Source organism: Oryctolagus cuniculus, chromosome 6 (assembly GCF_051225735.1).
Source record: "Oryctolagus cuniculus isolate XC-2025 breed Fujian yellow rabbit chromosome 6, ASM5122573v1, whole genome shotgun sequence".
Classification (NCBI taxonomy): domain Eukaryota; kingdom Metazoa; phylum Chordata; class Mammalia; order Lagomorpha; family Leporidae; genus Oryctolagus; species Oryctolagus cuniculus.
Window position 1 is genome coordinate 121,265,612 of NC_142872.1, and position 27,215 is coordinate 121,292,826.

Sequence of the window (27,215 nt, forward strand, 5' to 3'; positions counted from 1 at the left end):
CCTGGGTTTAATTCCAAGTTTTGGCCCCAGCTTCCTGCAATGAAGACCCTAGAAGGCACTGACAATGTGAAAATTAAATTCCTGCCACCTATGTCATAGAACTAGATTGAGTTCCTGGCTCTTGGCTTCAGCTTCAACTCAGGTCTGGCCATTGTGGATATTTGGGGAGTAAACCAACAGATGGAAGCTCTGTCTCTCAAATTAAAAAAAAAAATAGGGGTGGGTGTTTGGCATAGCAGTTAAGACACTTGGGACACCTTCAGCCCAGGTTGGAGTGCCTGGGTTCAAGTTCTGGCTCTACTCCTCAATCTAGCTTCCTGTTGGTGTGCACCCTGGGAGGCAGCAGGTTCAAGTGGTTGGGTCCCTTCTACCCACATGGGAGACCTGCACTGAGTTCTTGGCTCCTGGCTTGGCCTGGCCCAGCCTTGGCTATTAGGGCATTTGGGAAGTGAGTCAGTGTATAGACTGTCTCTTTGCCTTAAAAAAAGTACTGATATAAATTATAAAGTACTTTCACATATAAAATGTTCTGTATGTATATGAATATATTTATTTATCTTTCTATGGGTGGAGATTCTATTACCATTAAAGGGACAGTTGATGATTGATATTTCTGTGATGGGAGAAGATTTGTGAATCTAAACATTTACCTGGGCATGTACAAGTATATGCAAATGCTATCTCCTCTTGTAGCTGTGCAGAAAGTAAGGAGGAGTGGGCTTTGATAGATTTTGGCATCTTCATGAATCAATACTATGTGATAGGACCCTCAAGCTACAAAAATAGGCTGCTTTTTATTTTTTATTTACTTATTATTTTTTAAAGATTTATTTACTTATTTGAAAGACAGAGGCAGAGGCAGAGAAGTCTTCCATCTGCTGGTTCACTCCCCAAATGGCCGCAATGGCTGGAGCTAGGCCAATCCAAAGCCAGGAGCCAAGAGCTTCTTTGGGTCTCCCACATGGGTGCAGGGGCCCAAACACTTGGGCCATCTTCGACTGCTTTCCCAGGCCATAGCAGAGAGCTGGATTGGAAGTGGAGCAGCCGAGACTTGAACTGGCGCCCATATGGGATGGTGGTGCTACAGGCAGCAGCTTTACCCGCTACACCATAGTGCCACCTGGCTGCTTTTTTAAAACTGAAATTCCATCTGGAACAAGACTCTTTTATGATGTATTAAGTCAAAGTACACACAAAATAAACATCTACAAAAATCTTAATTAAACATTTACTTTTTTTGAAGTAAACCAGAATGCACTGTATTTTTTTAATGGTTAGTTTTAAAATCAAAAGGTACTGATATATACGAGTATTTCCTGAGATAAAATGGAAGTAGTAGTAGAATCCAGGACTCTTGCCCTTGAGATATAACATAATGAAAATTGGAACTACTAGATGATAAAGGCATAAATAACTCCAAACCAGGGTACCTGCAGTAGCAAGCTATCTTTTGCACCATAATCACGGCTTTCATGTATCATTTCACTTAAGCCTCACAATGTCTCCATGCAGTATGCATAGTTTCTATGGGTGAGGAGGCCAAGGTTTTAGAAGATCAGATTCCTTTCCCAAGGCTTCCCAGCTTCTGAGTGGCACAGCAGGGATTTAACCCAGGCGTCTGTCATCAGAGCCCTTCCCTTTTCATGCCATGGTGTTATTATTTGTTTCTTTATGTGTTCTTCTACTGGTGGTGTTTTGCCTTAGTAAATTTAGGACGTGGTGAGAAATGCCTTCAAAAAGTTTAAAGAGAATGAGAAAATATATCCATAATACGTGAGTTAAGAAGACAGGATAGCAGGGGGCATGCACTGGAAAGGAGTGTTATTCTAGACAGGGAATAAATGTAAGATACTCAGAGGCAGAACAAAGTAGAAAGTAAAGAATCACGACAAAGGTTCTAGTTGAGGTGGAGCATCTGAGTCAGCTTGAATTGGAGGTGATGGAACTGCAGAGAATGGGAAGATCAAGAACAGTTTGGTAAGGCAAACAGTGAGCTCAGAGTTACTTTGAGTCAAACGGAATTCACGTTTCTCTTCTCCACATTGGAGAGGTGCTCAAAGTGATATGAGGACTTTATCTTGACTCCTATATGGGGGTGAGACTAGAGAATATGGAAGCAGGTGGTAAGTGGGAAATTCTGGCTATATTCCATGGGTGATGTGACAGAAGCTGGATCAGAAATGTCAAGGCCTGGAAATGACTGAGATGAGTCCAAGTGAGTTGGCACAGGTAACACAGGATTGACTGCAGCAAGATTACCTTCTTGTCTAATATATAATAAATATATTCCTAATTCTTTGTTAACACAGTTCTCAACGCACTGTGATTCATTTTTAGCACTTGCAGCTGGCAGCACTTCCTCCCCTGTCCCCAGGAGATTTGTATTAGCCTTTTCACTACATGTGCAAGCCTTCTCTGCACTCCCAGTTTCACTTTGGTCCTATAGTCCCTCCTTCCAGGCTTCCTCGGATCTAAGCTAGCACCACCATGCCCTTCCAACAGTATCTTTCTAGATCCCACTTCCATTATTTAATATAAGTTAACCTCCAGAAATGTAGTCAACATGCAATCATAGAACTCAACTGTTTCTCTGTAGAAAATTAATAGAAAGTTAAAAAAAAGGTATTTTAGAGATAAGATAAAAAACAAGACAAAACAAAGTAATCTAGATAGGCAGGCCTCTGCCAAAAATGCTGTACCTTTTCCAAAGTGGCAGAACAGTATAAAGATTTGCTTAAGATAAGTCTGTTTCCCTATATTATGAAAAGGGGAATGGAACGTGATAGGAGCTAATACAGGTTTGGGGTCATTGGCTTCATGACTACAAGACTATCTGGAGAAAGGTGCAGAGAAAGTGGGTGTAGGACAGGCAGGGAAGAGACAAAGAATGGTGGGTTTATGCTTTTGAAAATCTGAATATATCAGAAGCAGCCTCTGCCTATAGAACTCTTTGGGTAATACAGACTGGTAGTGTCTCACGCTGACAGTCTGGACAAGTCAGCATGGCTAAGGTATCAAGTAGCTATGTGGCCACACTGCCTCATCTGCTTTACCCACTGGCTCCCACTGCCTGGAGGAAAGTTCACTCTGCTGGTGTCCTGTGGACCCCAAACTGGAACTATAGTGATCCAGGCACTTCAAGTGGGGCTTTAAAAAAAGGGTATATATGAACAATACATATCCAACAGCACAGATTTCAATAGCTATGTCCCAAGAATCATAAACATTTCAACAAAGTGTTCCTAGATTGTCAAATAAAATATACCTCTCATTATAAAACAGATTGATGCCAAGAAATATATTCTAACAATAGAGCATCAATTTATAACATCCTACCTTTGTGAAATATTTGTTCCAATCCCACAAGGAACACTGCTTCCACCAAGGTACACTGGACTGCAACTAGACGTGTTCAACAGATGGAAGAAAATGAAATTTCAACAAACAAGAAATACGAGAAGCTAATCTGTCCTCATTGACTCTGTGTTCTTGCAATCAAACTGTATATTTTCCCTAGCAAGGCAACTATTTCAAAGAAGAAGTATTTATCTCAGGACCACTGCTTTACTGGCTATAACCTGTACTTTCAGGAACACTCAAGTAGTTAAAATGAGTCACAGCAAAATGTGCTGACCACATAATGTAAGGGACAAAGTAAATACTGAAGAATATAGCAGAACATTAATTTTTAAGAAACTGTTCACACATTTTTTTTTAACATGGCAGAAAATTATTTACAATAGCAATAATCTCCCATTTAATTTCCTCTATGCTAAGGGATCACAGACCATAGGAACACTGGAGATATTGCTATTGGTCTGTCTCCTGAAGGCCAATCAGTGCTTTGTTGTTCAGTGTCACAGTTGTTTAAATGATAACATTTTCTAGACTATGCTCGTAGTATTTTCTCACTAGTGTGTATAATTTACCAAAACAATTTCAACTTACCTTTTACCAAGGCCTTGGATGGAAGCTCTGATAGATGTGTTACCTGAAGATTTAGATTTTACTTTCTGTTAAAACAAAACCGTGAAAGGCCAAGAGTAACTTAGAGAATGTTAACATGAAAGCTAATAATCTTTATTTTATAACAAGAGTATTCTAAAAATTAATTAAATAATTTTAGTGGCATCATTTTTAGTTTCTGAAATAAAAACAATGATCAAGCCTTTTAAAGGCAAAAGGGAAGTAAGAACTCCCTGAGGAATTTGCAAATTACTCAGCTAACATTTAGTCTCTGAAATTGATATACTGCCATTATTAGCATGTTATGATTTAGAGTCACTTTATAATTCTTCAGTTAATACCAGAGTTCAGTGATTTAATATGAAAGACCTGCTATTTAAAGTTTCATTCTGGAAAAATTCAACTGAGGAAGAAAAAAACCTCAGACAGGCTCATTTTTAAAGGCTTTGAATAATACTCATCTGAACTAAAAATAAACAAACTGAACTCCTGTGTAACTTCAGGAATATTAATTTTGATCATACAGAATGGTATCAACTAATAGCTATTCAAGGAAAATGTAGAGTTACCTAATCATAACCATACAGTAGTTCCTATATGGTTACATAACATCATCATCATTAGCAAGCATTTATTAAGTGTTAACCAGTATACAGTACCAAACAACATAAACCAACCACATACTAGGACCACCGCCAAGGGGAGGAAGTGAGATGGAGAAAAGGCAATTTAAACTATGCAGAGACATGTCTTCATTTTGCCTAATGGAGGCAAAAACATTTCATCTTACTTTTCCTTAACTCTTTTACTTGATGTTAAACAGAACTGGAAAAGATTGTGGTGCATGTCTGAAAAATAATGTGAGTTTCTTTTGTTTTTGGGAACAAGTTTTATGTACCATCCAGGCTCATGTTTCACACGCCATCCGTGCTCATGACTTGGCACACTGTGAAATTTGGTGTTGGTTCCTGGTTTTCCTGTGCAAGTCTGGGAGTTCAGAAATGCAATGTAATGGGAGAGCCAGGGGGTGGAGTAAGATAATGTTACTGTTAGGGCATAATATGGCTTCTATGGACAATATGGGCATGGACTGTCCATGCATAGCCACTTCTTTTTCTCATGCAAGATGTGTTTTACATAGACTTGTTCTCTCCCTTGAAGGCCGCAAAATGGGTTACAATGAATCACTAAAAAGCTAAATATATGTAACTAAACATAGCTACTATATAACTAAACAGAACTGCATAGAAGTTTATTTCTGCAGGATTTTGAGTGCTACTTTTATCTTAAATTAATATATTTTAAAGTCCAACCAGAAAGTATGTATTTTCTCTCTTGAACACCTTGAACTGGAAAGATGGTGCCTCATACATAGGAATGGATCCTTTGGTACTTAATAACGGATTGCTCAGATGATTAATGAATTGCAACAAAACATTATGCAGTTTTTCCCCATTATTAATATTTTGTACATATGATACATTTATATATTCTGTTTGCAGAGTATTTAATAATGTTATTGTGTTGAAATATTAGATTGGATGAAGATGGCAGAGTAGGGAGGGAGCTTCCTGCTCTAGTCTAGGAGAAGACAGTTTAAAAAAAGTGGAAACAGTGCAGTCTCAGGGAAGAGTTTGGGAGAAAACAACAGAGGAAACTCTACCCAAATTGGAAGGACACATTGGACCTACGTGGAGGGTGAGGACATGCACAACTCAGGACCCCAGCATCCCAGAGCCTCCGTGCCAGTGTTTGAAAATGAGGTGAGACTAGACTGCAGCAGCTCAAGCCACTGGCAAAAAAGCAGCAGGAAAAGCCTAGAGGCAATCTGGCTTGGAGCTCTATGGAGGATAGAGGAGAAAAACAAAACGGGGGCATGTTTTCTTTCTCTGTGGTCATCTACAACAGGGTCCTGTAACAAGCTGATAGAGAGAAGGTGCCATTTTGGATTTGGACATATGTATCAGCTGTGCCAGCTTGTGTCTGCACCCAGCAATGAGCCAAGAAGAGACAGGTCCTGAGTCTGGTGGGGAGAACAGAGAGGGATGGGTTCTCGTGACTGTGGGAGGCTTGTGTGCTGGGACTGTGAAAATACTGAGGGTGTATGGGAGGACTCAGGGTGTGACTTTGGGCAGTCACTGTGGGAGGCTCCACATCATCAGGGCTTCCTGGCTACTTGGTGAGGGACATTGCTGGGGAATCTGAGTTTACACTGAGGACTGCACAGAGCCTTTGTGTGGTCCTTGTGGCAAAGCATACGAATAATATACCCATTGGAGCTAGTGCTCAGGCATTGTTCTCCTTTGAGGAGAGGAGCACAGCTGAGTCTATACCAACGACAAGAACAAACTTTCCCTCTGATAAAAAATATTTACCATGCCAAATTTGGGTGTGTCACCTCAGACATGCCCTTCACCCTGGAGCACTGAACAGAGCTCTTTGGCCACACCCACCACATGCCTCTAGGTATTCCTCAAAGCAGACACTCCACTAATCTACCCAGATACAGTCCAAAGATAAAATCTGCCACAGCAGAAAAAGCAAAGAAGAAACCAATGAGTATCTCCACAAATGCCAAATAACAAATGCACCAATTCAAGAAACAAGAATAAGGAAGACAACATAATGCCCCCAAAAGAATACAACACTTCAATACTAGATTGTGAAGATGATGAGATTGAAGAAATGCCAGAAATGGAATTAAAAAATTGATCATAGAATTACTCAGAAGTAATCAGAACCAAGTGCATGAACTAATGAAATCTATACATGACATGAAAGAAAATTTCTCCCATGAGATTGATATCTTAAAGAGAAATAAAAATGAAATCTTGGAAATGAAGAATTCAATAGAACAAATAAAAAAATACAGTGGGAAGCCTTAACAACAGAATCGGTTGAGCAGGAGAAAGAGTATCCGACTTAGAAAACAAAGCACAAGAAATTATACAATCAGATCAACACAACAAGAAGAACTTAGAAAACTAAAAAAAAAAAAAAAAAAACAAAACAAAAAAACAAATAAACAAACAAAAAAAACCACTGTTGGTAATCTACTATCAAACGACCCAACATACGGGTTCTAGGAGTTCCTAAAGGCATGGAAAGAGAGAAAGGATTAGAAGGCCTTTTTAGTGAAATAATAACAGAAAAGAAAATAATAAAAGGACATCCAGGTAAAGGAAGCACACAGAATTCCTAATAGACATAACCAGAAAAGATCTTTACCACAACATATTATAATCAAATTTTCCATAGTAAAACATAAAGAAAATATTCTAAAATGTGTATGATTTGATCAGCCCTTGTCCTGTCAAGGAACAGCTTACTATTTTATTCTTTTCAGTATTTTCTTTTTCTACTTAATACCATTGTTGAACTCTTTACTTAACACAGAATTATTCTTAGGTGTTTAAATCCAATTGAAAATGGATCCCTGTTAAAAATTAGAGTGGGAATAAGAGGGAGGAGATGCACAGTTCAGCACACGTTCCCTCATACTTACCCCTATAGGTAAAGCTAAAAACCTGCCATGGGACTCCAAATCTCATTAAGTTGGCAGGTACTAATGCCATCTTACTAGTTAAAGTGATCATTTTAAGTGCATAACTGATCATAAAGATAGGAATAAGTGTCAAAGGGATCACATAAATAAGACCAAATGATAGAATTAAAAAGGAGAGAATGATCCAACATGGAAAGCAGGCCACACAGCAGACTCATAGAATGACAAATGCCCTAAACAGCATTCTGGCCTCAGAATGAGCCCTTAAGGCATTCAGATCTGGCTAAAAAGCCCATGAGAGCATTTCAGGCATGGAAAGCAAGACACTGTGACAAAACATGGCCTACATGAAAGATCTCTGTGAGATTCCAATGGAAAGAAGGGACCATCAAAGAAGGAGGAATCTTTCTCTGAAGGGAGGAGAGAACTTCCACTTTGATTATAGCCCTGTCTCAATAATGTCAGAGTTTGTGGACTGAAGAGGACGACATCATAAATTAGAGTGTCAACTGTTAAACCAACAACAGGAATCAGTATGCACTTGCTTCACGTGTAGGACCTCTGTCCTTAATGAGTTGCACTATGAGAATTAATGTAAAACTTGTCTTCAAACAGTACTTTATATGTTGTGTGTTAGTGTGGGTGCAAGCTGTTGAAATCTTTACTTGGTATAAAGTTGATCTGTACATAAAGCTAATTAAAAATGAATCTTTTTTTTTTTTTTTTTTTTTTTGACAGGCAGAATAGACAGACAGAGAGAAAGGTCTTCCTTTGCCGTTGGTTCACCCTCCAATGGCTGCCGTGGCCGGTGCGCTGCAGCAGGTGCACCGCGCTGATCCGATGGCAGGAACCAGGTGCTTCTCCTGGTCTCCCATGGGGTGCAGGGCCCAAGCACTTGGGCTATCCTCCACTGCACTCCCGGGCCACGGTAGAGAGCTGGCCTGGAAGAGGGGCAACTGGGACAGAATCCAGCGCCCCGACCAGGACTAGAACCTGGTGTACTGGCGCTGCAGGCAGAGGATTAGCCTATTGAGCCGCAGCGCCAGGCCTAACAATGAATCTTAATGAAGAATAGGATGGGAGAGGGAGTGGGGGTGGGAGGATGTGTATGGGGGGAAGAACTGCTATATTCCAAGGGCTACACCTATGAAATTTATATTTGTTAAATAAAATCTTTCTAAAAAAAGTGTTAAAGGGATCATATTAAGTATTAAAGTGATCATATAGATAGGATTAAGTGTTAAAGGGATCATATAGATAAGATGAAGGGTCTGATAGTAACAACAGATCGAATTAAAATGGAGAGAATGTTCCACCATGGGAGGAGTCCACACAGCAGACTCACAGAACGACAATCTTTCCAAACAAAACTCTGACTTCAGAATCACCCCTTACGGCATTCTGGTCTGGCTGAAAAGCCCATGAAAGCATTTTAGGCATGGAAAGCCAAGACACCATGGCAAAAAAATGTCCTACATGAAGGATCTCAGTGAGTGAGACCCCTGTGGAAAGAAGTGGCCATGATGTACTTTTCTCTGAAGGAAGGAGAGAACTTACACTTTGTTTATGGCCTTGTCTAAATAGTGAGGGAGACTGTGGATTCAAAAGGCTTCCAAAGATAATATTCATTTAAGAAGCATACATATACATATATATGCTAATTTTCTCATTTTGAGGATTTCTAAATAATTATCTCTAAGGATCAGTCATTTGAGGAATTATTTTTCTTTCATTTCTATGTTTTGTTTCAAGTACTGGGTATATTATCAAAGTATGAGGGACCATATATCATAGCTGCCAACTCAAAGCATAGTGTACCCAGGACACCAAACCAAAGGAAAGAACAACGATTCATTCTCTCCTAGGCAGCTCATGTCAAGAACCTCGGGTGATCACTGACATCATACATAAGAGTGTTAACTGTTAAATTAACAACAGGAGTCACTGTGAACTTACTTCCCATGCAGGACCTCTATCCTCAATGAGTTGTAGTATGAGAATTAACTGTAAAACTTGTTCTCAGTTTGTGTATGTATTTGTGTGTGTGTGTGTGTGCAAATTGCTGAAACCTTTACTTAGTATAGAGTTGATCTTCTGTGTATAAAGTTAATTCTAAATGAATCTTAATGGAGAATGGGTCTGGGAATGGAGGAGGGAGGAGGAGGCGGGGTGGGAGTATAGGTGGGAGGGCAGGTATGGTGGGAAGAATCACTATATTCCTGAACTTGTACTTATGAAATTTGTACTCACTAAATAAAAGTGTTTTTTTTTTTGGGAAAAATGAAATATTAATCAACTGGGCACAAGCTTTTTAATATAATTCAGATGAATGAAAATATTAAATTTAGAGAAATTCAGATTTTAAAGTCTTTAGTAGTCATTTGACTTTTAGTCTGGCTGACAGAAATATTAGTGCACCCTCTCTATATCCTTAATATCAGCAATACTTAGATTTTCAACCCACAGTCTTCTGTCTTACTTTAATCTTCTCTACCTTTTTTAAAGAAAAAAAAAACCTTCAGTATTATGTTTATTTCTTAGATATTTTTGTGATAAATTTTTACTTGGTCATTTTCTTTTTTTTTTTTTTTTCTTATTAAAGATCTGTTTGTTTATTTGAAAGGCAACATGACACAGAGAGAGACAGAAAGATCTTCCATCTGCCCCAAATGCCACTAACAGCCAGGGCTGGGCCAGGTTGAAGCCGTAAGCCAGGAACTCTCTCTCTCCCACATGGATATCTGGAACCCAAGCACTTGGGCCATTATCTGCTGCCTGCCAGGCGCTTTAGGAGGAAGCTGGATTGGAAGCATAGGCAATACTGATCCCAGATACTTCAATATAGGATGCAGGAGTTCTGAGTGGTGTCTTAACCCTCTGCCACAACACTTGCCCCTGGTGTATTTCTTTTTTTTTTTTTCTTTTTTTTTTTTTTTTTTGACAGGCAGAGTGGACAGTGAGAGAGAGAGACAGAGAGAAAGGTCTTCCTTTGCCATTGGTTCACCCTCCAATGGCCGCCGCGGCCGGCGCGCTGCGGCCGGCGCACCGCGCTGATCCGATGGCAGGAGCCAGGAGCCAGGTGCTTTTCCTGGTCTCCCATGGGGTGCAGGGCCCAAGCACCTGGGCCATCCTCCACTGCACTCCCTGGCCACAGCAGAGAGCTGGCCTGGAACAGGGGCAACTGGGACAGAATCCGGCGCCCCGACCGGGACTAGAACCCGGTGTGCCGGCGCCGCTAGGCGGAAGATTAGCCTAGTGAGCTGCGGCGCCGGCCTGGTGTATTTCTTTAAAATCTAATAAATATGTTTCACATGCAACCAAACTGGTAAGAATTAAGTATATAACTTCCTATACACCACTTGCTAGAAAAATACAAATGATACTGCCACTCTGGAAAACAATTTGGCAATGGGTAAAAAGTTGGAGATGAGCACACTTCACGATCTAGGGATTCCTCTTCAAGGTTTATACTTCTTAGAGTAACTCTTGTATGTAGGCAGAAGACATGTAAAGATACCTCAGGAAGCACTGTTTGTAGCAAACAGGGCATAATCTACATGTCTTTCTTAGGGAAGTGGATACATCCTGGTAGTCACAGAGTGGCTTACTACCTACAGCTAAAATTGTTTATGGCTATATACATATATAATAAAAGTATAAATTTATGGATGGCTAGGAGAGAGGTTAATTTTGGGAAGGAAGCAAGAATAGGACCTGGAGAGATTTACATCTCAATTTTTTAGTTAAGAAAAAGTCCAGAGAAGCAATTATAGTAAAACATAAAGATATGTTTTATGGCTCTTATATTATTTTATGAACTTTTTATCAAGTCAAGAGATACATAACATTTAAAAATGCTTTACAATGTAAAAAATTAAAATATTAACAATTTAGTCATCAGCTAATGAGATAGCAGCAATGGCACTGCAGCTGATGTGCTAAGCACGTTGTTTCTGATCTTTTAGAAAAGTGTTCTTCGAGAGTACAAACAAATATTAGCAATCAACTTGATCTGTGGGTTAACTTTTACACTAACAGCTTTTCAATCTCCTTATTCTTGCTGAGAAATGAACAGGGAAACATGTTGAGAAGTTCTAATACTTATTTCTCTGAAGGCTTTACCTGGAATAATTTTGTTACTAATTGTATTTCTTAAAATTCAAAGGACTATGGATGGCTACTTGTATATTCTTTAAGACTATTTTAAACAATGATTGCACATTCATTTATAATGATGTTGATCAAATGTCTGATCTGAAGTGAGCACGTGGACAAATTTGTACTGAAGAACCCTGTAACAGATAAGGCTGGGAAGAATTTAAGGAGACTTAGCATTTTAATGAAAGTTATGTAAAAAAAAATAAACAATGATTGCATATTCGTAATACTTAACTTACAAAGGGTTTTTTGTCAAAGGTAGGCTCTTCAAATATTTCCTTAATAAGAGTGTCAAGATCATCTTCTTTTTTAAACGTTTCTGTTGATCTGAGAAGAAAACACACATAGAAAAATCCCATCTGAAACTTAAAGGCAGATGAAATCAGCATCAGAAGAGTTTGTCTGAAGTCCATGACTGGAGTTGATAACAGAAGGATAAGTGTGATATTAATCATTTTCCCGCCATGAGCCTGGCCTAAGTTTGCTGGGATATATGAGGGCACTTAGTGCCTCTCAGGTTCAGATTCACACGTGTACTTTACTATTACGTACTTCGGACACTAAGAGCTATATGTTACCTTTGAGAGAAAACTGGGCACATGCTTTCCTAAATTACATCAAGCAGTTATTTAGAGAATACAAAAAATAACCCTACTTCTTTACTAGAGAAGACAAAGGCTGTGTAATCAAATAACCAACAGAATAAAAAAAAAAAAAAACATGTGATTTGTTAGAATATCTCAGCTCTTTATTTTCTGCAGACACAGTCATCATTGGGTTGTTAATACAAACTCATTGTTCAGAATTCCTATTTAACACCTAATATTTATTGAATACTTACTAAATGCCAGCTACCGCTCTAAGATTTTACATGGGGATATCTTTGTTATCACAATTTTATACAAGAAAAAAAAAAAAAAAGACACCAACAGATTTAGAAACCTGCCCAAGGTCATACAAGTAGTGGGAGAAAAAGGCTGAAACTGAGGCAGCAGGTAACGGGTCAAGTATGTGGGTCCCTGCCACCAGCTAGAAGACCTGGGCTCCTGACTTTAGTCTGGTCAAATAAGCTTGTATTAATAATCTTGGCTATTGCAAGCTTTTGGGGACTGAACCAGCAGATGGAAGACTTTTCTCTCTTTGTCTCTCTGCTTTTTAAATAAAATGAAAATAAAGTTTAAAAAATACTACCTAGATGACTACTGAAAACTGCTTCCAGGTATAATATTTAATCTCCGGCCTCTACATCCTTCAGCTGTAGTGAAACACCTCTGACAAGTCACTGCTGTCCAAATCATTATACTCAATGGTCTTTCTCAGTTTCAATCCTCTTTAATTTTTCAGAAGCAGTTGGCAGTGCTGGAAAACAGTTTCTTAAGTGATAGCAGGTTGCTAAGTTGTCATTTTGAAATGCTTTCCTCCTGTGTTTTTTATGACATCCTGATTCTTTTTCATTTAATTTCAATTTTTTTCATTTTTTAAAAGATTTTATCTATTTTATTTGAGAGAGTTACAGACAGTGAGATGGAGAGACAGAGAGGAAGGTTTTCCTTCCATTGGTTCACTCCCCAAATGGCCGCAACGGCCAGAGCTGCACTATCCGAAGTCAGGAGCCAGGTGCCTCTTCCTGGTCACCCATGTGGGTGCAGGGGCCCAAGCAGGTGGGCCATCTTCTACTGCTTTCCCAGGCCATAGCAGAGAGTTGGATGGGAAGAGGAGCAGCTGGGACTCAAACCGGTGCCCATATGGGATGCTGGCACTGCAGGTGGCTGCTTTACCCACTGCACCACAGTGCTGGCACCTAGAACTGAATTTTTCAGATTTATTAAAAAAAAAGATTTATTTATTTGAAAGGCAGAGAGAGAGGGAGGGAGGGAGGGAGAGAGAGAGAATCTTTCATCCATTGGCTCACTCCCTAAAATAAATACCTGGAATTGCTGGGGCTGGGGCAGATGAAGCCAGAAGCCAGGAACTTAATCCTGGTCTCCCACCCAGGTGATAGGGACTTAAGTACTTGAGCCACCACCTGCTGACTCCCAGAGAGTGCAAGAACAGGAAGCAAGACAGGAATCAGCAGCCAGGACTTGAATCACACACAACCTGAATGGGATGCAGATGTCCCAAGTGGTAATTTAACTTACTGTGCCTACTCCTGAGAACTCACAATTTTGCGGGAAAGAATAATACATCTTTTTGGTCTTTTGATAAAGTAATCTTCTTAATCCCATGTTAATAAACTCTGTTTTACTCCCTAAATCTGCTTAAATTCTAATCTTGATTAACATACAGTTTTGGCTGAAAATAAAAGGTATTTTCAAAATAAAGGAAATATAAACATATGAAATCTACAAGTAAATATAAAAATGTGTATACACACATATAAATTTACTACCATGTGTTGGTAAACTTAGACATAATTTTGGGCAAGTAACTGTTTTCTAAGCCTTGCTTTTGATCAGTGAAATGGAGACAAGAGTATTCATTTTGTGAGGGAGGAGATTAAGTGAAATTACACATATTAAGACTGAGCATACAAAGAGGACTCAATAAATGGTGGCCATTATTGTTGTTGTAACGATAGCTGCTATCTGAGAAGTTATGACACTATCTTAAATATTCCTGTCCATATCATCCTGAACCACTTTATTCCTACAACTCTTCTACTCAATGCATATCAGCCTTTTAATAAAAATGAATCACACATTCCTCTATCATTTTGAACACCTGAACAAAATGCATGTTTGGACGACTGACATCAGCAGTTATTCCTGGTACCCAGAGTAGCGTGATCATGTATTGTATCACTTGCAGAGCTACCATTTTAAGAGGCAATTTCAGCATTTAATTCTTTAGTTATATTGTCATTACAACCGCCAGGTAGTCTCCTATCAGTAAATTTACAGCATAAATAATTTCCCAGCTTTTAAATATCAATTTTGGCTCAGGCAAAATTTTGATGCATGGCATTATAAACCAGGTAGGGTCTCTACTTGATATCAGGTTTAGGGCCCTTGTTGCTGTGTTTTGCATAATTTACAGCTTACAATGTACAACTTGTCAGGTGAGAAGTTTTAGCATAAATGACAACAGTATTGGTTCATGACAGCTTTTATAAATATAGCACTGAAAAATCCAATGTGCTATGGCAGGATGGGGTACTAGAAGCATTATGGGTGGATTTTAGTAGTGCAAAAACAGTCATGAAATAACCTATGCTTGGAGAGGATCTACAGAAGTAGCGCTTTCCCTTCTGAGCCACCTACTCTAAAAAATCCTATTCCTCTGCATACTGGTTCTCTTGAAATGGGCTCTGGAAAACTTTCTCATAAAGTCCTTTGATAAGGAAGGAATAAAGTAAATCAAAAGAAATTCCAGAAGCCAGTATTACAGGGCACAGGGTTAAGCCACTGCTTAACCGAGTTAAGCCGAGTTCCGGCTGCTCCACTTCCAATCCAGCTCCCTGGTAGGGAAAATCAGCAGAAGATGGCCCAAATATTTGGACCCCTGCCACCCACCTGGGAGACCTGGAAGAAGCGCCTGGCTTCGGACTGGCCCAGTCCTAGCTGTTGAGGCCATTTGGGGAGTGAACCAGTGGATGAAAGAGCTCTCTCTCTCTCTCCCCCTCCTCCCCGCTCTGCCTTTCAAATAAATAAATGTTTAAAAATTTTTTTCAAAGTTAACATTGTTGTGGAATAGGGATGGTGGATATGCTGGCAAAGGTTACATAAAGAATTCCAGCATCCAGATAGTCATATACAATGAATACAATTAATGAGTGTGATATTTACATATTCAGCTAAATGAGTTTCCCTTCAGAGTTGTAATTTTAATTGGCCCTACATTTATTTTTAAAACTGCTGCTCAGGACTCAGTTGATTTTTAGAAGTTCTCTTTCTGAACTCCTTTAAGAATCAATGTTTTTTATCTTCTGAGAGAATTTTTGGAAACAAGTGTCACAGGATGGAAGTCCAATGAAGTGGGTAGCAATGGAGTTGCAGAACACCTCTGGTTAACCACAGACTCCTACACGGAAGAAACCAAACCAAACCACGGCCATCGGCTTAACAAGAATGACATTCTTGGACTGACGCAGAGCTGCCTCTGTGCCATTCACAACTGTTTCCAAAACAGTCTAGGTAAGAGGCGATTTCCCAAAGATTCTCCCGAATCGCTGCACAATCTCTCACCTCATCATGCTGAAAGGCATACTTACTCTGATGCATACGGTTTGATCTTTTTTAGGGTTGAGGCGGACAATAAGAGGTAAAGGGGGGTGGCCTGTTATTTAAATGATGCCAAGTAAAAAGACTGGCAAATTTGAAAAGTAGATTTTTGGATCGAAAGACTTAAGACATGTCCCCACATTTCCATAAGGATGCCTGCACTCCGCTGGAACCTTGACTTGGGAGCCACGGGGAGAGGGACGGTAGTTGGGCTAATACGAATGACGATCACAACGAATACTTTTCCCAAGCATCTCATCTCGGGATAGAACGGAGTCGTCTTCTCCCTCCTTAACAAGGAATGGCCTGTGCAGTGGGGTCAGGGCCCCTCCCGGCGCCCGGCCAGAGGCCACACCCGGCTAGGATCGGCCTGAGCCGCGCCCCCGCCCCAACCTCAGCAAGGCTTCCAGGGCTGTCCCGCAGGCACCGACCCCAGGACTGGATGGGTGAGGGTCGGGGGCTCTGAGAGGCGGGGCATCGGCCGCACCAAAGCTCCCGGGCTAGCCCGGGGGCGGAGTCTGGGCGGAGGGAAGAGATGCCAGAGTGGAGGTGTGCACCGTCCCGGTGGCTAGGGAACTGAGAGTCAGCGTCCCAGTGCTGGGAGGAGGTCTCAGCACGATTTTTTTTTTTTTTTTTTTTTTTTTTTGGGTACGGGGCAGAGGGGCAGCTTTAGGGCCTGGAGCGGTGCATCCCTCCCGCCAGTTAACCTGAGGTTCTCTTTCGCTTCGGCTCGGTTCCGGTCGCCGCTGTGGGTGAGGCCGCCGCAGCCTTTGGGCACCTCGCCCATGCCCAGTCTCAGGGGGTCAGGTCTGCAAAACTTGGATTCCACTTCATCCAAGAGCTCGTCCAGGTCCTCCGCCATCTTGAAGCGTCACGTCTTTCCCCAGCTCCAGCGCAGCAGCAACGGCTGGTTTCCAGGGCAACGCGAGGACCCGTCGCGCGCGCCCGCCCCGCCCTCTCCGCGCAGGCGCGCGCCGTTCATGGCGTCCCGAGAAACCCGCGAGGCCTGGGCGCCCCGGGCGCCGAGGGGCTCTGGTAGAAAGACGCGGTGCGTCCGCGAGGCCCGGACAACGCGAGGCTTTCCGCGAGGCTAGGGTTCCGAGCTCTCCGACCCTGTGTGACCTCGCGGCGCTTTGCTTTTTTTTTCCTTTAAGAGTAATCTGGCTTTCCCTTCTCATCTCCCCCTTCCGGACCGAAGCAGTAACCACAGGCAAACTCTCTCGCTCCCTTTTTAACAACTGCTTCGTTTGGATCTATATTGTGTTCTGACCGTTCATAAATTTGTTAAAAATATCTGTGGGGGTCGGAAGGTAACACTCTAAAGAAAAAAACGACAAATGTATATAACAAAACTTGTAACCTACCGTAGTCGGCAGGATTCGAACCTGCGCGGGGAGACCCCAATGGATTTCTAGTCCATCGCCTTAACCACTCGGCCACGACTACTGCTGTTGGAAATTTTAGCAGCGAGAATCTATGTAGACTCTGGCAGCAGCGTCTGCGGGAGTAATAGGGTGGTTTGGTTCTAGAGAAAAACATTACTACGCTGGTTTATCTGATGCGAATCCATTTAAATATTATGACTCAACTATTTTAATGATTTTCGCTGTCTGAAGGACTCAGAACGTATGTTGTCCAGCCCTTTTTATTTCATTACAAAGAAGCCCGAGTTCTCGCCGGAACTCTAGAGGGAGCGAGCGAGAGAGCAAGCAAGCCGGGACCGCAGCACACCTGCAGCTTGCACTGTGACCGAGCCGTGTCCCGGAGGGAACCGGGAGCCGCGGGGCTGCTGGCCGGCCTCCAGGCCTCCTCGCGTGGCCGCCAGTCCACCCCTGCGCCTTTCTCTAGGCAATCGGCTCCCACGAGAAGGCCTAGGCATCGGAAGGTTGTTACCTGCAGATTTAAATCACCACGCAGGGTCAGACCAGCGCCGCCCCCCACCCCCGACCCCGCCGTGCTGTGAAAGCCCTGTTGTGAAAGTGATAAAAATGCCAGGCTCAGGATTGTCGTTCTTGCTCTAAATTCTCTCCACGGTCTCCCGGGTGCCTTGCGCTATTTCCAAAGCGGGAGCAAAGAGGCTCGCACCCTTGCAAACTCAGAAGAGAGTTTTAAGAACTTCGTTTCTGTATCCCACGTATCCTGAATGTCCCCGAGGAGCAGCGCGCAGTAGCGCGTAGGAGCGAGCCCACTTTGCATTTGCGTGTTTAGGAGCCAGGTGTTAGCTACAACCACGGTTAAAAGTTACATTCTGAAAACGTACACTCTTACATTAAAACAAAAGTGCTGCTCCAGATTCGCCGCGTGTGGGTTGTGTTGCCACATTTTACTGTTTTTTTATGCGGCTGAAGTTATTGACGTCTAGTGTAGCTGAAATACCGCGCGCATCCCGGGGTTGCTGTGGTGTGGCTGCTCTGCTTCTCATTCGCTGCTGCCGCTGCTGCCTTCGGCCATGTGGATTCACACCTGGGAAACTGCAAAGTTACAGAGGACAGCCTTTCCTCCCTAAGAGCTGGCTGTCGGATATCTACCAGCTGGCACAGCACTGATGTTACCTACAGAGCAACTGTGGATAGTCCTAGCAAGGCCACACTCCTCTTTCCTGTATTCTGATGATTGTCCCTCCAGCTTTGTTTTAGAATTCTGGCATTTTTGTATGACTTACCAGTCACCTTTTTTTGTTGTTGTTGTTGTTCACCCGCAACTTGATTGCACCTGGAAATGGCTTCCAGCAGGAAGACATGTAAAAGTTGCCCTCCGAACAGCGGTTCCAGAGGAAGTAAGGCATAGCTGTCATTAGTTTGACAGGCTTAGCTTAATGATTTTTCCCTAGAAAAGATGAAATCTGAGATAATACATACTAGTAGTTGAAAGAATCTATTTGCGTGCAAATTTGCAACAAGAGATTGTAAAGAGATAAAAGAAGAAAAGTTTCTTTTGTGTGTTGTGTTTGTGTGAATATTAAGAAAAAATTGGAGTCTATTTCCTCCTCCTCCCATCCTCACCTCCATTTTAATAAAATTCCATACATAGATCATTCAGATCTATGGCACTCATATTTGGAGAATTTCATTTACAGCTCATTCAACTCTCTGGTGGGTCTCCTGACTCCCATCATGTTCTCCTTCTGATTTGCTTCTGACAAAACGAAGTCAAGTTCAGAGTGTGCAAGAAGAAATACCGTGCATCACGCAAGTGTGGCACATATGTGTATGCTGGAGATAAACTGTAAGATAATTGTGCATTATTAACATCTCCAGACATTGGGAGTGATAGCAGGGCATACTTTAGAGAACTCTGAACTATGGATGTATATGACAAAGGTAGACATGGCTTTAGACAACTCTACATTCGTGCAAATCATATTAGTAGATACAATTTTCAAAAACATGTTATATACATCTTTGGTATTTTCCATTTGTTTTCTAAAGGGAATGATCTTATTTTTTAATCTCTGTAATTGTTAATGTGCATCAACAATGGTGTGAGTTCTTATCCCCTAAATCCCAGTCTTTGAAAGCATGCCAAGTATTAGATGTTTCAGAAACAAGTGGCAAGTGCCTCCAGATCATATAACTATTAAACACAGTAGAAGGGGTATACTGCGTATTTTCACATGTAGTATCCACAGGAAGTATTTTAAGGAAGAGGTGTCCCAATTAAGAGCACAGAGTCTCGGCTTTTCCCAGTAACTGAAGAACCTCTGAGCCTGCCTTCTCCGAAGTGAGTCAGAGGCGGTGATGCAGCTGGTTCTGTTGTCCTGTGCAGCTCCGGGCCAAGCCCTCGGTTACAAGGTGTTTTATAATCCTCCTGCCTATTCACATAATGAATCGCAAGGCCTCTTTGAATTCCCATGTACTTAGCTTGAATTTTCCCAGCCCGCTTGCTCTCCCCACATGGTGCGGGCCTTCTGAATAAATCCCCACTGCTGGGCAGTGACCTTGGTGTGGGCAAAGGTGGGGGGGGGGCATCCTCCGGGCCCAGCTGCAAGCTTGCGAGCAGCTGATGCTGAGAAAAAAATGGAGAAGCACTGTGGCAGCCCCGGTCCTTTCAAACAGTCCCTGAGTTAGGCCTCGATGCCGTGTAGGTAAATTCAGTCCAGAACACGCAGACTCTCTATTGGAATTTGTACAGTCATCTCTCACAGCTGTGGAGAGTTTAGACTAATCACAACTCTCACTGGGATACTATCATCTTGGTAATTTGAAAAAGGATCAGGAGCCTGCAGGCTTGGAACATCTTGAGAAAACTCTGGCTCTGAAATACATCATCACATGTGGGGGACACCACTTGCGGCATCATTGCAGAGAGGTTAAGAATGCTGAAATCAAGTATTTCTCTGGCGTGATTTCAAATGGCTGGAGAAATCCGAGAACTTTTTTTTAAAAAAACAAAAAACTGCAAAACAGATTCTTTCCTCTTCCATCAACCCTGTTGCTGTCAATGTGTCCGATGTTAGGTGCCAGAAATGAGCATAGCCTCTTCGTGATCACAATGCCAGGGTTAGCACGGCCGCCAGGGGCTCTCGCAGGCATTGTTCGGGGCGTGTTTCCATCCACAGACACGTTCCGAAGGCGTGCGTCTCTACTCTTTCTAGTCTCAGTACATTTCTCTTCGGCAGCCTGGATCAAACCTGTCACTTTTCGTCAGACTTTCTCGTGTCTTGGGGCCCCTCGGACGCCCATTTTTCACTGACCCCATGTGTCTATATGGTAGGGCTAGGTTCAAAGTTGGTATTCGGGAAGCAGCTTCTGACAGCAGAGAAGCCTATGAACTATAGTCATTTGTTGAGAGGGCCAGGATTCGCAGATGTGCTATACAATTTTGACCCCACCCAAATGGATATTTTATCACCATCCACATAGCAACCAACAAACAGATCAGCCAGAGGGGCAAGTGCTAATGTCTGTGGCTCAGACCTGTCAAGCCTCTGAGGAGTCAGTAGTCCAACCCGTTTCTGGCTTTAACGTGAAAATGTGCCTTCCATTCTATGGTTCTTCTCTCTGTCTTCTTTCATATCACTTTTTGCTTTGTGATTTTTAACTTTAATAAAGTTAAACCTGATCCCCAGCCCCCCCAAAAAAAGATGAATTGGGGAAATATGGGAGAACAGGATCTTCATCCAGGGGTTATAATGAAAGCAAAGTAAGAACAAATTGACGGAGGTGATTTCAAATGTCTCTAAGCCCAGGCCTGGGCTTAGGTTTGTTGCCCATCTGCCTTCCTTTCCCCTCCACTGTCAACAAAGACTCTTAGGGAGGTCCCTGAGTTTTGAGGTAGACCAGATGGCACTATTCCTCCACCTTCCCACAAGTTAGCTAGCCTGCACAGCCCTGAATAAAGGTACTTGTTGGTATCCACCTTACAATGAACTGCCCAGAGAATATTTGGTGATTAGAAGGGACTTTGATTATGTATACACCTTTTCATTTGCAATCAAAGCTAGAGAGGTGAAATAATTTAGAAATTCTTTGATTATTCTGAGATTTTTATGGCAACCATTTATTGCATTATTTCATGTTCATGCTGGTTATTTTGGGGAAGACTATCTCCAGAGGCATAGATGGATGATAGAGATTTAATACCACACTGCCATATTTTAGAATCCTTCCATGCCTCCCATATTTCCTCTTCTCAATTTCTTTGACTGATGCTCCGTGTCACTCCAAGGCACCCACAACTGTAGATTAGATCTTCTATTACATATGAGGATATGAGCTTCTGCAGGCGGGCACCAGGGCTGACATGTGTGTGCTCTGACAGTACCTAGGAAGTGCGGGGGAGGGAAGGTGTGGCTTTTGAGAATATCCAACTTGAAACTGTTGTTTGAAGTGGGCATTTGGTGCAGCAGTTAAGGTGCTGACTGGGGCACTCTCATTCCACGTCCAAGTGCCTGGGTTGGATCTTGGGTCCTCTGTTTACAATGCAGGTTTTTGATAATGCACACACTGGGAAGTAGCAGATGGCACCCATAGTTCTTGGGTCCCTGACACCCTTGTGGAAGACCTGGATTGAGTTTGTGCTCCTGACTTCAGCCTGGCCCAGCCTTGACTGTTGTGGGTGTTTGGGGAGTGAACTGGTGGATGGAAGCCCTCTCGTTGCCTTTCAAATAAAATTAAAATATATACAAATTTAAAAAGGACACCCTATTTTGATGTGATTTTGTGAGGACAGAAGATTCCTCTTGTATCCTAATAATGAGGTTGATTCTCGGACCCGAGTGTCAGAAGTGCTCCTGTAGCGATACTAAATTCTTCCTTTCTCCAATCCTTCTTTCTTTCGAATACGAGTACACAATGGTCTGTTCAAGCCACAGAAACTCTCAGCTGAAGAAGGGGTCTCCCTGGGCACACAAGGAGGTCTCACTTCCAGAGGGGCTATGAGAGCCACAGAGGAGGGCCAGGGCAGCTGGTGGGCCCCCTGAGGGCAAGGCCTGCACTCACCTCTGCCCCAGTGCTGGCGTGTGCCTGGTCTGTGAAGGAAGGGACTGGCCTCCCCAGGCCGCAGAAGCAGCAATATGTTTTCATATACAGAAGTGTTTTTTTTTTCCTTCTGAAACTGACGTCATCTCTGATTACATGCAGCCAAATTCAAGGAGACGTTTATCATTTATTGCCAAAGACGTCACTGCTTGCTCTGTTGGTTCCTTTTGGTTCTGCCTGGATGTGACTACTGAAATCTTGCCCCTGCAGGATGAACCAACCCCACCAGCCCCAAGCCAACCCAAGACTTGCCCTTCCCCCAACATATTTAGATCTAGAATTGATCTGGAGAGCCTAGGTCTGGTATCCAGTGTGCAAAACGTCAGACAAGCCTTTGTATGATGGCTTCCAGTGTACCTATAAACTGCACTTCTGTTCTTGGGTTGAAACTCCGTACAAACCCCAAACCTTGTCCAGGGCTGTAGCAGTTTACAGACGTTGCTGATACAAATCACCACTTAAAACAATAGACATTTATTCCCTCAGTTCTAGATACGAAGTCTGGGATCAAGACGTGGGCAGGACAGCACTCCCTCCCTCCAAAGGCTCAGGTGAACTTGTGGTGTTTCCTGGCTTAGAGCCACATTGCTCCAAGCTCTGCCTGCATCTTCGCATCGCCTTCTCCGGGTCTGTTTTACAAGGATACAAGCGGTTACATGTAGGGCCTACCCAGATTATTCAGGATAAACTCCTCTTTTTAAGATTCTTAATCACATCTGCAAAGATGCTTTTTCCAAGTAAGGTCACATTTATTGATTTCAAGGATTTGATATGGATCTCTTTTTGGGGCCATTTCTTAGCCCTGACAAATTCCTGGTCCATGCTGGCCCCTCTTTCTGGGCAATTGGCCCCTTTTTCTCTTGGCTCTGGCTAAGGCTGTTTTTTCCTTTCTTTTTTTCTTTTTTCCATTTTTAAACAAAATTTACATTTTATTTCTATTGAAATAAACTACTCAAAATAGATTTTCTTCACCAAAATTAACAGCAATATTTTCTGTATTATTTATAGATAGATTAGAAAACACTTCTTTTTGTAGGTTTTTCCAGGTTTTGCTTAGAAACCAAGACAAGGCTGTAGAGTCACGGAAGAAGACAGAAGAATAGGGAAGTCAGTTTTCTCTGGCCTCTGACACTGTCTCCACCATTAAACGCAAATGTTCAGCATAAGCCTGCTACAAAGATGTAGGCTCAGCAGAGGAATGCAGACAGCAACATCCAGATGTGGATGACAATGGCAGCCTCTTCCACTATTAACTTACTCCTTTAAGATCCATTTGATCAAGACAAAACTTACCCTGAACTCCCTGTGTAGTGAGATCACTAACTTATCTCTGGTAGTTGTCCATTTCAGGTTTTTAACTCCTATTTATCGAAACTCTTATTAGTCAAAGGTCAATTGTGGGTGGGCTTCTTTGCAAATTTCTTAAAATCTATTCCTTCCTCCCACACATCCTCAAAATCCAATTCTTCAAAACATTGCTCAGGGGCTGGTGCTGTGACAGAGCGGGTAATGCCTGTGCAGCTCCCTCCTTATCCCATATGGGGCTGGTTTGAGTCCCAGCTTCTCTTCTTCTGATCCAGCTTTCTGTTAAAGGCCTGCAAAGGCAGTGGAGGATGGCCCAAATGCTTGGGCCCTTGCACCCATGTGGGACACCCGGAAGAAGCTCCTGGCTCCTATTTCATGCAGAATGCTGCCACTCCTTCTCACAATGCACCTTGGTGCCCAGGGGTGCCATCTCTTCTCGAGGCTGTTTCAGTGTGGATGAGTTTGGAATCAAATTGGTCCCCACTTGATGTGAGTATCTCCAGTACCCACACATTCCCATTGCCTTTGTAGGGCTCCAGGTCATGCCCGTGGAGTATAAATGACAAACTAGGCCAGACCTTGCTGGGCTCGAAACTTTTCCTTAGACAGCCCCAGGTCAGTGAGTTCTCTTCACCTGAGCCATCTTAAAACAGTTTCCAGCCTCTTGTCAGCCCAGGCCTCGTCTGCCTCATGGCAATGATTGTGTTGGGTGTAGTGTTTTCATGTGTGTCACACACCTGCCAGATTTGAGCTCTTAAAGAACGTATTGTATCTAATCATTATAGCTGAAGAAACAGGGACAGAGAAGTTATGTGCCCAAGTTCATATCACCTGCATTTTGTAATTGGGTCTACCTACCTGAAAAATTGCTGTTCATTTTCTCATGCAGCACAATATTTATTTTATTTATTAAATAATAAATAATTTTTTTATTTATTATTTTGTTATTGCCTCTCCCCCTCATTTAACAAAGCAAAACAACAAAATAAAACCAAACCGAAGGGAAGATAGGAATTTGCTTTACTGGATTTTCTGATAACTCGTGAGGACTCAGCAGACAAATCTACCCAACCAGACTCAGACAACTTAATTCTTAAATTCTTGTCTGTGGAGAATCTTCCCAGGTCAAGTTCTATGAGGGCATGTAAGTTTACAATACTCTGGCCAGTTTGCGTTTTTTTCTACATTGATTGTAATTCTCCTCCGTGTGTATGATCTGGAAGTCTATCTCAACACTGTCAAGTAGCCATCGTGGGTACAGAGAAAATGAGGTGTGAGAATGAAGGCGGGTGCCAGCAAGTTGAGTCAGAAGAGATTGGAAGTCTCTTTTTCAGGGAACGAGCCATTCACAGACCTTACACATTGGTCTCTGACTGAAATTCAGACCAACATCCATTCTCTAACTACAGTGAGACTAATTAATTAATTAATTTGAAAGGCAGAGTTACAGAGAGGCAGAGGCAGAAAGAGAGAGAGAGAGAGAGAGGTCTTCCATCTGCTGGTTCACTCCCAAGTTGGCCACAATGGCCGGAACTGCACCAATCTGAGCTTCTTCCAGGTCTCCCACATGGGTGCAGGGGCCCAAGCACTTGGGCCATCTTCTGCTTTCCCAGGCCATAGCAGAGAGCTGGATCAGAAGTGGAACAGCATCCATATGGGATGCTGACACTGCAGGCAGTGGCTTTACTGGCTACGCCACAGCACTGGCCCCAGACTAAAGCTTATAGAACCCAAAGCAACTTAGGCCCCTGGGCCTTCTGAGCCTTGGTTTTAGTTGTAGGTCTCTTTATATCATGGTCTCAGATGAGACATGGAGCCATGCTGGTTTTGAGTTTCCTCGTTATAAATTGTGGCTAACGCATGCTTGCTTCACTTACTGTGCCTTAGCTTCATATGGTATAAGAAACTGATATAAATCCAACAAGAGATTATTTTCTTAATCTAAAGGAAACAGTTTAGGCTTTAGAAGTCACAAGGGCTGGATTTCAATCTCATTTCAGCCATTTATCTTCGCTGTCAGTTTTTTCACCTGCTAAAAAATGAAGGTAGAATTCAATACTGCTAGGCAACCATGCTGTGAAGGGATGGAGACCACAGAATTGAGAAGCTATGGAGAGGGATAGCCTCTAATAATTCTCCCAAGAGGAAAAGGCCATCCTCAGTGGCTAACACCTTCTCTGAACTAACCTAAATCATTCTCTCCAGAATCAGAATCCTGCCTTGGGGTAGACTACTTTGCCAAGCAGAGAGGAATGAGTTTCATGAATTCTTTATTTGAAAGGCAGAGTTACAAAGACACACACACACACACACACACACACAGATCTCCTATCTGCTGGTTCACTCCCTAAGTGGTTGTAACTGTCAGAGCTGGGCTGGTCCAAAGCTAGGGGCCAGTAGGTTCTTCTGGGTCTCTGACATGGGTGCAGGGGTCCAAGCACTTGGGCCATCCTCCACTGCTTTCTCAGGTGCATTTAGTAGGGAGCTGTATTGGAAGTGGGGTAGCAGGGACTGGAACCAGTGCCCATATGGGATGTGGCACTGCAGGTGGTGGCTTAAGCTGCTGTGCCACAATGCCAGCCCCTAAGAAATACATTTTAGAGGTGGATGCTTTGCCTTGTATTTAAAGATCCATGTCCACATCAGAGTATCTGGGTTTGAGTTCTGGATCTGGCTCCTGATGCCAGCACTGCCTGTTAATGCAAACCCTGGGAAGCAATGATGACTCAAGTAGTTGGATCCTTGCCTCCCATGTAGGATACACAGATTGAGTGTTGGGCTCCTGGCTTCAGCCTCTGCACCATCCTCACCCCTCCTTCCCTTCCCGTCCTTCCTTCCTTCTTACAGTTCTCCAGAGAGAATCACTACACCATTCACAGATCCACAAGAGGGAATTTACTAGGGGAACTGGGTCGTTTGATTAAGGAGGCTGAGGAGTTTCATTGCAGGCCAGTGGCATTTGGTAAGGGTCTTCTTGCTCTGTCAGATCAAGCCTGGGGCAAATGAGCATGAGAGCAAGCAGGCTGGATTCACTTTCTTTCTTTATTTTTTTTTTATTTTTTTTTGACAGGCAGAGTGGACAGTGAGAGAGAGAGACAGAGAGAAAGGTCTTCCTTTTTCCATTGGTTCACCCCCTAATGGCCGCTGTGGCCAGTGCGCTGTGGCCAGCGCGCTGCGCTGATCCGAAGCCTGGAGCCAGGTGCTTCTCCTGGTCTCCCATGTGGGTGCAGAGCCCAAGGACTTGGGCCATCCTCCACTGCACTCCCTGGCCATAGCAGAGAGCTGGACAGGAAGAGGAGCGACCGGGACAGAATCCGGCACCCCAACTGGGACTAGAACCCGGTGTGCCGGCGCCACAGGTGGAGGATTAGCCTATTGAGCCGTGGCGCCGGCCTGGATTCATTTTCATAACAACCTGCCCACTCCCACGATAATCACATTAGTCCACTCATGAGAGCTGTGCCCTCAACACTCAATAACCTAGCAGTTCTGATTTCCCAGCACTGTTACACTGGGGATTAAATTCCTAATATTAAGAATTTGGAGAGGAACAGGCTAAAAACATAGCCTCAACGATCT

The 27,215-nt window shown here is 42.8% G+C and overlaps 2 protein-coding genes and 2 non-coding genes across 7 annotated transcripts in view; 1 reads left to right on the plus strand and 3 right to left on the minus strand.

Moving 5' to 3' along the window:
- CCNE2 (cyclin E2) overlaps window positions 1-27,215 on the minus strand; it is a 651,763-nt gene that overhangs the window by 391,433 nt on the left and 233,115 nt on the right. The gene's annotated exons all lie outside the window — the stretch shown is intronic.
- Window positions 1-27,215, minus strand: part of CFAP418 (cilia and flagella associated protein 418) — a 273,900-nt gene that overhangs the window by 13,570 nt on the left and 233,115 nt on the right. The window contains exons 2-5 of the mRNA XM_002710701.6: window positions 16,560-16,756; window positions 11,869-11,956; window positions 3,949-4,013; window positions 3,337-3,402 (exon numbers count right to left, since the gene is read on the minus strand). Of these exons, the coding sequence (XP_002710747.3) occupies window positions 3,337-3,402; window positions 3,949-4,013; window positions 11,869-11,956; window positions 16,560-16,714 (374 nt within the window). The 5' untranslated portion in view covers window positions 16,715-16,756. The remainder of the gene's footprint in view (window positions 1-3,336; window positions 3,403-3,948; window positions 4,014-11,868; window positions 11,957-16,559; window positions 16,757-27,215) is intronic.
- LOC127490877 (small nucleolar RNA SNORD78) lies at window positions 11,698-11,761 on the plus strand. The gene has a single exon (XR_007919266.1). It is a non-coding gene; the product is annotated as a small nucleolar RNA SNORD78 (small nucleolar RNA).
- On the minus strand, window positions 17,217-17,298 carry TRNAS-AGA (transfer RNA serine (anticodon AGA)). Its single transcript has one exon. It is a non-coding gene; the product is annotated as a tRNA-Ser (tRNA).